The 13,597-nt window shown below is 44.1% G+C and overlaps 1 protein-coding gene across 1 annotated transcript in view; it reads left to right on the top strand.

The window, feature by feature from the left end:
- Nucleotides 1-13,597, top strand: part of eif3s10 (eukaryotic translation initiation factor 3, subunit 10 (theta)) — a 33,911-nt gene that overhangs the window by 11,359 nt on the left and 8,955 nt on the right. Inside the window, exons 11-17 of the mRNA XM_063191330.1 lie at nucleotides 527-712; nucleotides 2,296-2,475; nucleotides 3,345-3,512; nucleotides 4,519-4,623; nucleotides 7,324-7,437; nucleotides 8,132-8,254; nucleotides 9,407-9,560. Coding sequence (XP_063047400.1) covers nucleotides 527-712; nucleotides 2,296-2,475; nucleotides 3,345-3,512; nucleotides 4,519-4,623; nucleotides 7,324-7,437; nucleotides 8,132-8,254; nucleotides 9,407-9,560 — 1,030 coding nt within the window. The remainder of the gene's footprint in view (nucleotides 1-526; nucleotides 713-2,295; nucleotides 2,476-3,344; nucleotides 3,513-4,518; nucleotides 4,624-7,323; nucleotides 7,438-8,131; nucleotides 8,255-9,406; nucleotides 9,561-13,597) is intronic.

The raw sequence follows: 13,597 nt of genomic DNA on the forward strand, positions 1-13,597 counted from the left end.
TGCCCATAGCAACCTATTACATTGGCATATCTATATATACTTAAAGAATCTCTGGCTACGCGAGCGGCCTGGATTAGATTCCAGACCCGGGTCATTTCCTGATCCTTTCCCGTCTCTCTCTCCCACACATATCCTGTCCCACTCTTCACTGTCCTGTCTAAATAAAGTTGGCCAAAATCAAATAAAAAAGAAAGCAGAAATGTGTGACTTTTAGAGTAAACGCAATGTAGTGAAGTCACCAAAGGCTTAACACAGTCAGTGCAGACAATCTGTGCCTATGTGTGACGATATCTGTTGTACAGAAACTCAGATGGCCAGATAGTAGTTTTGCCCCAACTTCACTCGTACGATATTAGTTGAGAAACTGTATTTATTTCAGCAGCAATTCAATCTGATGATTATGTAAAGTTAAAAGCAAGGTGATGAAGCCCCCATGGACCTACCACAACACAGTTGTTCATGACTAGGTGTGAAGGTTTTTTTGTTGTTTTTTTTTTCCAAATCTTTGTTATTTTTTTGGTTCTAGGTGCGCATCGATCACACGTCTCGCACCCTGAGCTTCGGGTCGGACCTGAACTACTCCACAAAAGAGGACGCTCCGGTGGGGCCCTTCCTGCAGAACATGCCCTCGGAGCAGATCAGGAACCAGCTGACCGCCATGTCCTCCTCCCTGGCCAAGGCCATCCACGTCATCAAGCCACCCTCCATCCTGGTACGTGAACGCCCAACTGTGAAACTCAAACTCTCATTGTCATTAGGACACAGCACTCCACCACAGCATACAAGTGAACACAGCGAAATTGCATTTATGCCTCACCGGTGCAAGGGGCCATGTCCTCCTCCCTGGCCAAGGCCATCCACGTCATCAAGCCCCCCTCCATCCTGGTACGTGAAAGCCCAACTGGGAAACAGCTGGGCACACGAGTGAACACTGCTCACAACGAAATTGCATTTATGTCTCACCCGTGCAAGGGGGTAGTCCCCAATAGCGCCTGAAAAGGAGCAGTGTGGCGAGACCTCAGTCATGGAGGAGGATATGTGCACTGATTGTAGACACAGCTGTTTCTTCAGCTGATGGCTGAAATACTTAAAATGCTCTGATTTGAAAAGTCAAGAGAATGCACACACATCAGTAGCACAGGTGCAGAACCAAACAGCAGATAACTGATATAATATTCGAGCATCGAACAGTGTTGCAGACTTTTATTGTTTCCTTCCATTTTCATTTTGAAAGGCCAACTGGGGAACTACAACTCCCATTGTCATTGTGACAGAGCACTCCACAGCACAAAAGTGAACACTGCACACAATGAAATTGCATGTATGCCTCACCCGTGCCAGGGGGCAGCCCCTGATGGCGCCTGAAAGGGAGCAGTGCAGTGGGACGGCACTATGCTCAGGGTACCTCAGTCATAGAGGAGGATGTGTGCACTAGGGCTGCACAATTAATCGAGAAATAATCAAAATCGTGATAAAATAGTGAAATCGAACTCGTGACTTTAATCGTGGCAATAGTGGCCTACTTTTGAGAGCGTCCTTGAAGCCAAAACATACTGACAGGCTGGTGTTTCTGGCCAGAAATTTGTCCAGCTAAGTTTCATGCTATTGCCTTTTACATAATTATTACAATTCAGATTTATTTTGATCATCCCGTAAGTAATTCATTCTTGGTTATATTTCATCTTGTTATAATTTCAAAAAAATCTGCAAAAATCAATAATAGTGATTAATAGTAGAAATTGTGATTTTGACCTAAATAATCATGATTATGATTTTTTTTCCATTATCGTGCAGCCCTAGTGTGCACTGGTTGTAGACACCACTGTTTCTTCAGCTGATATCTGAAATAGTTACTGTGACCTCAGTTACATTTAATTCCGACTAAACTTAATTCCATCATGTAAACACTTCACAATTTGGAATTAAATGAAAGTGCAACGTAAACTCCACGGAATTAAATGAAAGTGCAATGTTAACTCCACGGAATTAAATGAAAGTGCAATGTTAACTCCACGGAACTATGTAAAACTATTTATTTGGAATTAAAAACATTATGTAAACGTGGCTAGTGTTCCAGGTTCCATTTTGCCCACTATTGTGCAACACACATGTTTTTCTCAAGCGTTACAATTCCAACATTCCTAATCAATGTTTTATAATCATGTAATTCCCTTGATTATTATTTTAACAGTGATATATTTTGTGTGCCCTGTGCCCCACTTCGATAATGTATGATTCAAAAGTATTGTATGTATGAACTTGTAGTGACATCTCAACTTTCTCCCATATCCACAGACGGATCGCGAGGAGCAGAGTAAGCTGGCCATCGCGGCGTACCAGAAGAACTGCCGCAAGGAGCACCAGCGCATCCTGGCGCGCCGCCAGACCATCGAGGAGCGTAAGGAGCGCCTGGAGAGCCTCAACATCCAGAGGGAGAAGGAGGAGCTGGAGCAGCGCGAGGCTGAGCTGCAGAAGGTGAGTTGGCTAGCTATTATGGCAGCGCGAGGCTGAGCTGCAGAAGGTGAGTTGGCTAGCTATTATGGCAGCGCGAGGCCGAGCTGCAGAAGGTGAGTTGGCTAGCTATTATGGCTCGACCTGTTATCACCCCACCTGCCTGGTTAAACAGCGCGAGGCCGAGCTGCAGAAGGTGAGTTGGCTAGCTATTATGGCTCGACCTGTTATCACCCTACCTGCCTGGTTAAACAGCGCGAGGCCGAGCTGCAGAAGGTTAGTTGGCTAGCTATTATGGCTCGACCTGTTATCACCCCACCTGCCTGGTTAAACAGCGCGAGGCCGAGCTGCAGAAGGTTAGTTGGCTAGCTATTATGGCTCGACCTGTTATCACCCCACCTGCCTGGTTAAACAGCGCGAGGCCGAGCTGCAGAAGGTTAGTTGGCTAGCTATTATGGCTCGACCTGTTATCACCCCACCTGCCTGGTTAAACAGCGCGAGGCCGAGCTGCAGAAGGTTAGTTGGCTAGCTATTATGGCTCGACCTGTTATCACCCCACCTGCCTGGTTAAACAGCGCGAGGCCGAGCTGCAGAAGGTTAGTTGGCTAGCTATTATGGCTCGACCTGTTATCACCCCACCTGCCTAGTTATTCCTCAAACTATGTGTAGTCTGGTTAATGTAGTGTGTAGTGTAGTGTAGTGTAATGTAATGTGTGTAAGTGCGCAAGGCGGAGGAGGAGCGTCTGGTTAATGTAATGTAGTGTAATGTAATGTAATTGTAATGTAATTATAATGTGATTGTGTAGGTGCACAAGACTGAGGAGGAGCGTCTTCTTAATGTAATGTAATTGTAATGTAATATAATGTAATTGTAATGTATTGTGATTGTGTAGGTGCGCAAGGCGGAGGAGGAGCGTCTGCGTCTGGAGGCGAAGGAGCGCGAGAAGGAGCGCATCATGCAGGAGCACGAGCAGATCAAGAAGAAGACGGTGAGGGAGCGGCTGGAGCAGATCAAGAAGACCGAGCTGGGAGCCAAGGCCTTCAAGGACATCGACATCGAGGTACCAACAATCAGTTTTAACAAAATACATCATTGTGTGAAAGTATGTTATCGTTTAACAATAGCTATTGTCACATCTCTCACATCTCGCACACATTTTCTTTTTGTACATCTCACCCTTTGTGTAGGAAAAAAAACTTAGTCATAGTCAACCAAGGGAAAAGGAAAATATGCATAATGCATAAAAAACCATGAGGTACGACCAATCAAAGGTGTAGGTTTGACTTATAAAGTGATGGGGACACGGACCGTTTTTTGCATTATATTTGTGGAAAAAGTGGTGGACAAGCTAGGTTCATCATAGGCCCATAAGACCAATGTCTTGGAAAAGATTACATTGACACTGTGCATCTGTTTTTTTGTGATTAACTTTTTATTAGGTTTCTTTTTTTTGTAAGCATAACAAAACAAACAAAAAACATACTCGCTCACATATTCAATGTTGAGTTGCTGAGACTAGTCAGAAGAACACACACACACACACACACACACACACACACACACACACACACACACACACACACACACACACACACACACACACACACACACACACACACACACACACACACACAATCTCACTACCATGCTCATCACTGGAGCAGCTGAAGGAACATTCATTTATCTGAAGACCTTGCAAATGCTGCGTGAATTTCCCCTTCAAAAAAGGCCCTTTTAAGTGACGATTAATTCTTTTTCAATAATCTTAATACAATACTTCAAAGATCTGGAACTCCTATGCACAGCCAGGTTCCAGGTGCTGGTGAAGTGCAGTCATCAGTAATCCATAGTAAAGAAGAAGGATCACCGCACACTGGTGGACTTAGTTTTGCTGTTTTTATTTCGGTGAACAACGCGTTTCGCATTGCGCTTCGTCAGGTTCACTTTGACATTCGCATACCTCCCACAGGTGAAATAGGTGATTACCGGGTCACATGACCTCACCAGAATACCGTGACCGATCACAATACTTAATACAATACTTTTGTTGTTTTGTTGTTGCGTAGGATCTGGAGGAGTTGGACCCCGACTTCATCATGGCCAAGCAGGTGGAGCAGCTGGAGAAGGAGAAGAAGGAGCTTCAGGAGCGCCTGAAGAACCAGGAGAAGAAGGTACGAGGTGTCATGACACTCATTTGACTTAGTAGCCCCATTACGCCTGCCTGAAGAACCAGGAGAAGAAGGTACGAGGTGTCATGACACTCATTTGACTTAGTAGCGCCTGAAGAACCAGGAGAAGAAGGTACGAGGTGTCATGACACTCATTTGACTTAGTAGCGCCTGAAGAACCAGGAGAAGAAGGTACGAGGTGTCATGACACTCATTTGACTTAGTAGCCCCTGAAGAACCAGGAGAAGAAGGTACGAGGTGTCATGACACTCATTTGACTTAGTAGCCCCTGAAGAACCAGGAGAAGAAGGTACGAGGTGTCATGACACTCATTTGACTTAGTAGCCCCTGAAGAACCAGGAGAAGAAGGTACGAGGTGTCATGACACTCATTTGACTTAGTAGCCCCTGAAGAACCAGGAGAAGAAGGTACGAGGTGTCATGACACTCATTTGACTTAGTAGCCCCTGAAGAACCAGGAGAAGAAGGTACGAGGTGTCATGACACTCATTTGACTTAGTAGCCCCTGAAGAACCAGGAGAAGAAGGTACGAGGTGTCATGACACTCATTTGACTTAGTAGCCCCTGAAGAACCAGGAGAAGAAGGTACGAGGTGTCATGACACTCATTTGACTTAGTAGCCCCTGAAGAACCAGGAGAAGAAGGTACGAGGTGTCATGACACTCATTTGCCTTAGTAGCCCCATTACGCCTGCCGTTCCACCAGTGGACCGCTGTAATAGTCATGACTTCTCGTACCTTTTTCAACGACACTCATTTGACATAGTTGCCACACAATGCCATAATACCATAGTACTACACTACTGTGACATTACACAGGGCCTTTAGTTGTACATTACGACTTGGTCATTGCCATTCTGGTAACGGCAAATGTATAACAAAACCAAAGAGTTGAAACACGCCCACTCAATGCAAAAGCGTGTGCTCAAAATTCGGTCTCCTAAGGGAGCGTTGTCCCTCCTTCTTCTTCTCTTTTCATGGTGTTTGCACAAGACGTGCGCTACTGCCATCTAAAGCTCTAAGGGGACTCAATTTATTTTCTACCTCAAGACTCCGAAGGTCTCCTAATCGAAGGTCTCCTAAAGGGGCGTTCACCCGACGTAAAGTGGCTACCGGAAAATAACTCGTCTGCTTTATCTCCCTCTCATATGCGATTCTCTGGTAGTACATTACGACTTGGTCATTGCCATTCTGGTAACGGCAAATGTATAACAAAAGCCTTGTCTGGCAAGCTGGCAAGTTTCAGCAACCTGCTTTGGCAGGGATTAAGGAGAAGCAGAGTGGAGGCAACAAGGTGAAATTAAGCTCAATAATTTAATAATTTCACTACACTCTAACAATGTGAAATTAAGTGTTTGAAACACACAAAGGTCCATGAGAGAGCGAGAAAATGCTTGTGCCTCAAGGGAACTAAATCATCAACTTTGCGCCTAAAGGGAAATGCTTACCTGAAGTTATGTCCTGCGAATAGTCAGGGATGCTCCTCTGCAATAGTGCATGATGTAAACCAGCTGGATGCTGAACAGAGTAGAGAAAGGAGAGTGAGAGAGAGAGATTGAACTTTTCCGTAAACACTACGGCCAGCTGTCCCACACGTGCTGTGATCTGCCTTCCAAGGTATTCCATCTGGTCCCGCGGCTTTGAAGATGTTGACACACTTAGAAATGTGTGCAGCGTATATCAGTCGCCGGGATCATCAAGTCATTGGAAATGTCAGAGTTGGCAGGCAGGGAAGGCCGCTGCTTATACTGGAGCCCAAGCGTCTACTGCAGATAGGCACAGACAGAACATTTGGAAGAAGGGGTTGCAAAGCAGAGGCATGATGGTACCTATTTAAGCATCTGTCTGAAAGGGAGGAATGGAAACATCAACTATGTGTTCAACTGCGTTGAAGCGATTGCAAAATGTTGTTTTATCATGTCTCGCTGTACACAGTTGGGGATTTTCACAGTTGTTCGCATTCCTCTGCTTTTGGCAGCCCCGAGTATGAATTGTAGATCAGTTGTGAAGAGAGGTGAGGGGGTCAATAAGAAGTAGCACACTGGAACAATAGGAAAAGTTTGGAGGGCTACGGCGTTTTTGGTTGGTAGTCCGAAGGTGCTCTTTGGTCAAAAAATAGGATGCAAAAGAAATGAAGTATCCAAGGCACTCTCTCCAAAAAAGTTAAAATAGCTTTATTAAATGGCTAAATCATTGTAGAAAAGTTAAAAACGCCAACATGTTTCGGCCAAGGAGTGGCCTTCATCAGGGCAGAGTCAATACTGAAGCGTCACTGGCGCAGGTAACAAAAGAAAAGTTTGACAGGGGTTTGACGGGTGATTGACTGGTAGGCGGAAATTGGTCATGACGCACTGCCTCCTCGTCGTCCTAAAAACACACACAACTAGGAGAAAAGAAGTGAAAGAATGAAAATGAAACAAAATAATCCATACAGTATTCATGAAGAAGTAGCACACGTCAGGGCGGTGCAGCGACAGCCAGTGCCACTATAGTATGGCTGTTTTTTTTCTGTTAGTGGAATATCTAAGAAGCATATTCATTACAGCAGATCAACCACAAATGACTAATTTATTCATGACCATTCCCAAAAAAAACTTCTGATCCTCATATCTATCAACAAAGTGACAGTTGCATGTGATGTGTCTTTTAAAAAAAACTGACGTTGTCTTCCTCTTGTGTTCCAGATCGACTACTTCGAGAGGGCTAAGAGGCTGGAGGAGATTCCCCTCATCAAGAAGGCCTATGAGGAGCAGCGCGTCAAGGACATGGAGCTCTGGGAGCTGCAGGAGGAGGAGAGGGTAAGGCCGGCCGTACACTGCCTCCGACAGCACTGCGGCGCACTTTTGTTCCCAACAGAATTTGGACCCCCAAACCCAATTTCACACGAACATAGCATTGATGGTCAATGGACGGCGCCGACAAAATAGAACTTGTCTCTAATTGCTATTCAACATCGGCGAATGTCCGCGGACATCGGCGCCAGTGTGCGGGGTTCTATTGAAAACAATGGAATCGAACTTTTGCGGAGCAGTGCGCAGCTCTTTGTCCGGAACTATGTCCGCACAATGTGCGAAAGCCCTAAGACTGCACATTTCCTTCCTCCTGACGGCCAGGCCATGCCTTCATCCTAAACTCAGAAAGCAATGGTTCATACGAAGTGTTGTTACAGACTCCAATGTCCAGTTTGTCATACAAACACAGACGATGCAAACACAATACATGAAGTGTAACGGGTGTAAAAATCACCTCCTATTAAAAGTGAACTTTGTGCATGTTCATTATTACAAAAGACTAGGACATTTGAGAAAAAAGCAATATTAAAAACAGAATTAAATGTAAATGTAGTCCCTCCTACAGTAAGCAGTAGGTTCATATGTAACCATGGTTCTATTTCTTTCTTTCTTTTTGAAAAATCTTTTTCTGGCCCTGCCGTGTTGGTTTCTCGCAAGTTGTAACATCTGAAATGAATCAAATCCCTGCTTCTTGCTTCAGATCAGCAACATGAAGGTGGAGAGGGAGAAGGCCCTGGAGCACAAGCAGAGGATGTCCAGGATGCTGGAGGACAAGGAGAACTTTGTCTCCAAGATCACCGCCGCTCGCAGCTTCATCTACGAGGTAACACCACCAAATTACATTACATTACATTACACTTATCTGAAGCTTTTATCCAAAGCGACTTACAATCATTACACTGAATCGGTTACAGCAGTGTGGAGATGGGTGCCTTGCTCAAGGGCACATCAGCCGTGGAGGGAGGGAGGGAGGGATTGGTAAGGGTGGAAATTGAACCTGAACCTGCAACCCCAAGAACTAATGCCCTACTCCTAACCATTACCCCATGGCTGCTCCTGAACCTCAGCCGTGCTGTCTTCCACTTGTTTGGCCATGTTGTTGGATATACAGTTGTGCTCATAAAAATAGCAGGCGCAGTGCAGTACAGTGTCCCTAAAGCAGGGGTGTCAAACTCAAATTGATCGAGGGCCAAAATCATAATCTGGAGCGAAGTCGCGGGCCAAACTCGAGCATTTTAGTCCATTTTTGTAAAAATAAATAAATGAATAAAATAAATAAATTTAAATTGATGTCTAAACAGATTTCCATCATAGTTCAAATGTGTCTGCATATTCTGTTGCAATGGCCTGGGCCCACTCATATTCCTGTGATATCAGAATTTTCATGTATAAATCTTAATACTCTATACAGTTATAGTGTATGTGGGTCAACTGTTATACACATTTGAAATTATCTTGCGGGCCAAATAAAATGGCTCCACGGGCCAAATTTGGCCCCCGGGCCTGAGTTTGACATCCCTGCCCTAAAGCATTGTTGGTCATTAAAGTGCAATTTATTTGAAGAATTTCAACATTTTTTCATCTTTGTGAAGACACTGTTATCTTTATGAGCGAAACTGTATGTGCAATGACGCACAACTCTTAGGCCTACTATCAGTACTCGATTTACAGTGAAATTGGTACTGACACATTTGAACTTAAAACTCTCAATAGTTTGGTGAGCTCTGTTCACCAACAGCTCTATTATTCCAAGAGTTTAAGCCTTGTGACTAGCTGCAGTTCTGCTCCAAAACCTTAGCTTCAACTTAAAAAACAAAAAAACAAATTCTCACTGCCACTCAAACAGATAAAAGGCCAGCTGTTTGAAATCCATTGCTAACTACTACTAAGCTACACCCATGTACTTGAAAACGAAAGGGAATTTTTCAGAAATAATCGAACGTGACTGACCACTCAACTGTTGTGATGTCTGCAGGAGAAACTGAAGCAGTTTGAGCAGCGGCTGGTGGAGGAGCGCAAGAAGCGTCTTGAGGAGAGGAAGAAGCAGCGCAAGGAAGACCGCCGCAACGCCTTCTACCGCGCCAAGGAGGAGGAGGCACAGAGGATCCACGAGGAGCAGCTCAAGAAAGGTGACCTGCAACACAACACATTGCCCAATACTCTTCTAACCTTAGAACCAGTGGTAACACTTAACCTGATGCAGGTGTTATACGCATGACATAATGCAGTCCTGTCCATGTGTCATAAACATTTGTTGACTATCATTAAGTGACATTCGGTTATGGCAAAGACAGCCCTAACAATGTCAACGTTTCATGACCGTAAAACATTTGACACTGACACCATGTTTATGACTCGCTCATGACTGTGTCATGACACTGCTTTGACACTGTTATGTCATCCGTATGACGTCGTCTTCAACTAAAGTGTTACCAAACCAGCTATATCTGGTGTGTGTAGAGGATCTGCAAAGAGCACCTCAAGATAAGTGACATTCAACGCAATGCAGTCAAAGTCTGTCCCTACGAGTCCCTCCACTTGGCGGCCATCTTGACGACGACTCAGGGCAGCCATTTGTCAATATTTTTCAACTGCGCATGAGCAGTCTCAGAATCAAGTCCAGTTGGAGTGCTGCCTGGAACTTCTAGTACTTCATAAAGCGGGTGCTCTTTGGTTACAGGCTTAGTTCATTTTAATAGTTGTAGAATATACCATAACACTCATCTTTGGCGTTAAAATGTCTTTATTTTAATGGACATGATTTAAAACACTTTAGCCTTAGCCTGGGTGAAAAGCCGACTGTTGACTTCGTCAATCAGTCTGGCAAAAGCCATGAGGAATCCGTCTCTGTGGAGGGTGGTAGATAGCCTGGCGATGCCATCCATGTACTCCACCCAAAGATTTTGGCTCCGCACAATATGGGTTTTAATTTGAGTTTGGTACTTCAATTAATTTAAATGATAGAGTAAGATCAGACCATCTCCCACTGTCCGCGGAGACGGATTCCTCATGGCCTTTGCCAGACTGATTGATGGGGTCAACAGTCGGCTATTCGCCCAGGCTAGGTGGTAGATGGTCTGATCTTACTCTATCATTTCAATTAATTGGAGTTCCAAACTCAAATTAAAACCCATATTGTGCTTTATTAGCATGCCTGTAACGATATACATACCTGCCGACCATTACGCATTTTGTGTAGCAGATACGGATTTTGACATCAAACTACGGCGCTGTCACTTCAAAATACGGGAAAAACCAATAGCAAAGTGTGTTCATGGGCCCTTATAAATTGCTCTGTAGACTTGCAACTAGACAGAGCCGTAGACATGGCTCTGCTTGCAATTGTCTCGCGCTGGCCTTTCCATTGGCCAGCAACGTGTGTGGGGGGGGGGATATAGACCAATCAGAGCGCTAGTTTGGATGTCTTCATTGCTCCTCTCGAGTCGAGGCATCAGCTGCCGAAAGTTTGCTTCGAAATCACAAAAGCAGAGAGACTGGTTAATGTACTCCTATAATCTCTGAATTAAGTGTCCTCCTGCTGTCATCATGTATTATCCATCTTGGTACTGTCGCTGTAGTTTTACAAGTGAGCACCGTCAAAATCACCGTTTCAAAGGTAAATGGACTTTGAGAAAGGTAGCCTGTATGGGAATAGTGAATTGCGTCCAGTTGCTAAATCCGTAAACTTATGAAAATAAATAAAGGCCGAGGTCTGTCGTAATGATTCACCCAATGTTTCGCCGTATTTGACGGCAATATGTTGTTGCTTGTTTTGATATTGGACCGAAACGAGATTACTTCCGAATGAGAAAATGTGTCGATGACCGCGCTATAAATTAGCAGCAAACTAAATTCGGTTTCCCTTTGCGCCGGATCATTTTAACTCGGGAAAATAAAGCGATAGTTCTAACGGTTGTGCTCGGAGTAGGTCTACATCCGTAACCTACCATGACACCGTATAGGAATACTGTTCCCCCCTGAGTCATGGCCCATTCTGTGAACAGGTGTAACAGGTCGTGCGTCATACCAAATATGCATCACTCCACGACTACTATCCGTAATCACGTATGGCAATCTATTAATAAAATCAATTCTCCTATCATATATGTGCCGAACAGTGAACAATAGCCAACTCATGACGGCAGATGAGGGTAGATAGGCCTACTATTATGCAGAGAAGTGAAAAAAAGAAGCGATGCCCCTCAAAAGTTACCGTGGAAGTTCCAAGAGCATTGGCCATTAGCCCCCGTCCCTCAGTAGAGCCACTACATGACGCATTTTGTACTGAATGAATGCTGAAAGTGTGATTTTGATGTTAGCCCCCAAGGTAATAATATTAACCTGATATTATCCTAGCTTAGATAACACTTGTCTTTATCTTTTTCTCTACTGCTGATGCTTCTTCACAGTAGGTGACAACATCACCATTTATTAATATTGGGGGAGATGATGTAAGAATCATTACAATTCAACTTTTTGTTCATAAAAATCACTGAAATGCCTCTGTATTTTATAATCAAATTATACATTTTCCTACATGTACCTTCTACAGCCAAAAAAATAATCAGCAAATGCTTCAATTTCATACTCAATTCCAGCTCCTTAACACCCCCCAAGTGACCAAATGCTCTGTTTGGCTGGTACATAGGATAACTTAATAGCCACTTAGGCCTACTAGCCAGACTGGTGGTATGTTTGACTAGTAAGATTAACAGCCATATTGGCTGGTGATCAATAAAGTTAATTTAGAGGCCTGAATTCCAGCACACTATATCATAGCATTTTATTGGTGTTAGCCTATGGTGTGAAACATACAAAAAAAATCTTTCATGAAAGTTTAATAAATTATGGTAGTTCAAAGTGCTTTGAAGAGCAAGATAAACTATTTGCCAGATACACGGGATGATAGGCTAAAATGCATTAAAATGCAGGAAATTGCATCTAAGAAAAGATTTTTTTCTGGGAGAGGACCCCCCTGCCTGAATGAAGTGTCTCATATCTTCCCTGTTGACATTTGGCAACCCTAGGTGTAGGGCAGACTATGCAAAACAAAGTAGCCTCTCAGATGGGCCCGCCGGCGACCCCGTTGCTTTGCCATGCCAAGTTGTTGCGCCGTGAATTGCCGCGCCGCAATAAGTTGCTACTCAAAAAAAAATGTAACGGTTGGCAGGTGTGGATATAGCGTCGCAAAAGCAAACAAATAACAAAACGAAAGTGTGAATATAGTTACCTTAACCAATCAGTAACGGAGCTCGTGGGTGAGTTCCGCGTCATCACTCTCAACTGTTTGCTGATTGGCTAAACACTGAGAGAACAAAAAATCTTTGGGTGGAGTACATAGGATGGCGTTGCGAGGCTAGCCTTACCGCAGAAATACACCAGCGGCGATCTGAGCGAGTCGAGCGACGGAAGTAATTGACTTTGTATTGAGTCGAGAGACAAAAGCGATTCTGGAGACTAGAGCGATTTGCGCGACGAGCGCGACAATTTGAAGTTGAAATCTTTTCAACTTTCTATGACGCGGTTCGGCGACAAGCCGCGACAGCCAATGACTGTATAGAGGTCAGTGACCACAGCCAATGGGAATGCTTGAATGCATTGCCTTCTGCCTGTACGGACATACTCTTGTCTCCTCAATCGCTCGTATCGCTTGCTGCTGCACTGTCGCTTGAATCGCGTCACCGCTGGTGTATCTCTGCGGTTAGCCTCCATTAGGAAGCGTGTGTGACAAACAGTTTCTTGTGTGCATGAGCAGTATTTGCTTGCGAGATGATTGAATCAGTGACAGCACAGCTTAGTAGGCAATTGGTTCTTTTTTGCTGAAAAGGTTGGAGGCGTGAGGAGCGTGAGTGTCTGGATTGTTATTTAAAGTGATCCTGTCCCATTTTTGGAAATAAGCTCATTTTACACCTCCCCTTGATTTAAATAAATAGGGTTTTACCGTTGTCCTGTACTTTTATCCGTTCTCTGTCAAGTCAAGTAGGTTTTATTGTCAATTTTTTTACATGCACTGGTCATACAAAGAATTTGAAATTACATTTCTTGCTTTCCCATACAGACATAGACTAATTAAGGTAAGGACATAGACAGTATAGACATAGACAGTACTTATACATGGACTTAAGACAGTATGGACATAGACAGTGCTCATACAGACATTTAAAGT

This window comes from Engraulis encrasicolus, chromosome 24 (genome assembly GCF_034702125.1).
Source record: "Engraulis encrasicolus isolate BLACKSEA-1 chromosome 24, IST_EnEncr_1.0, whole genome shotgun sequence".
NCBI classification, from domain to species: domain Eukaryota; kingdom Metazoa; phylum Chordata; class Actinopteri; order Clupeiformes; family Engraulidae; genus Engraulis; species Engraulis encrasicolus.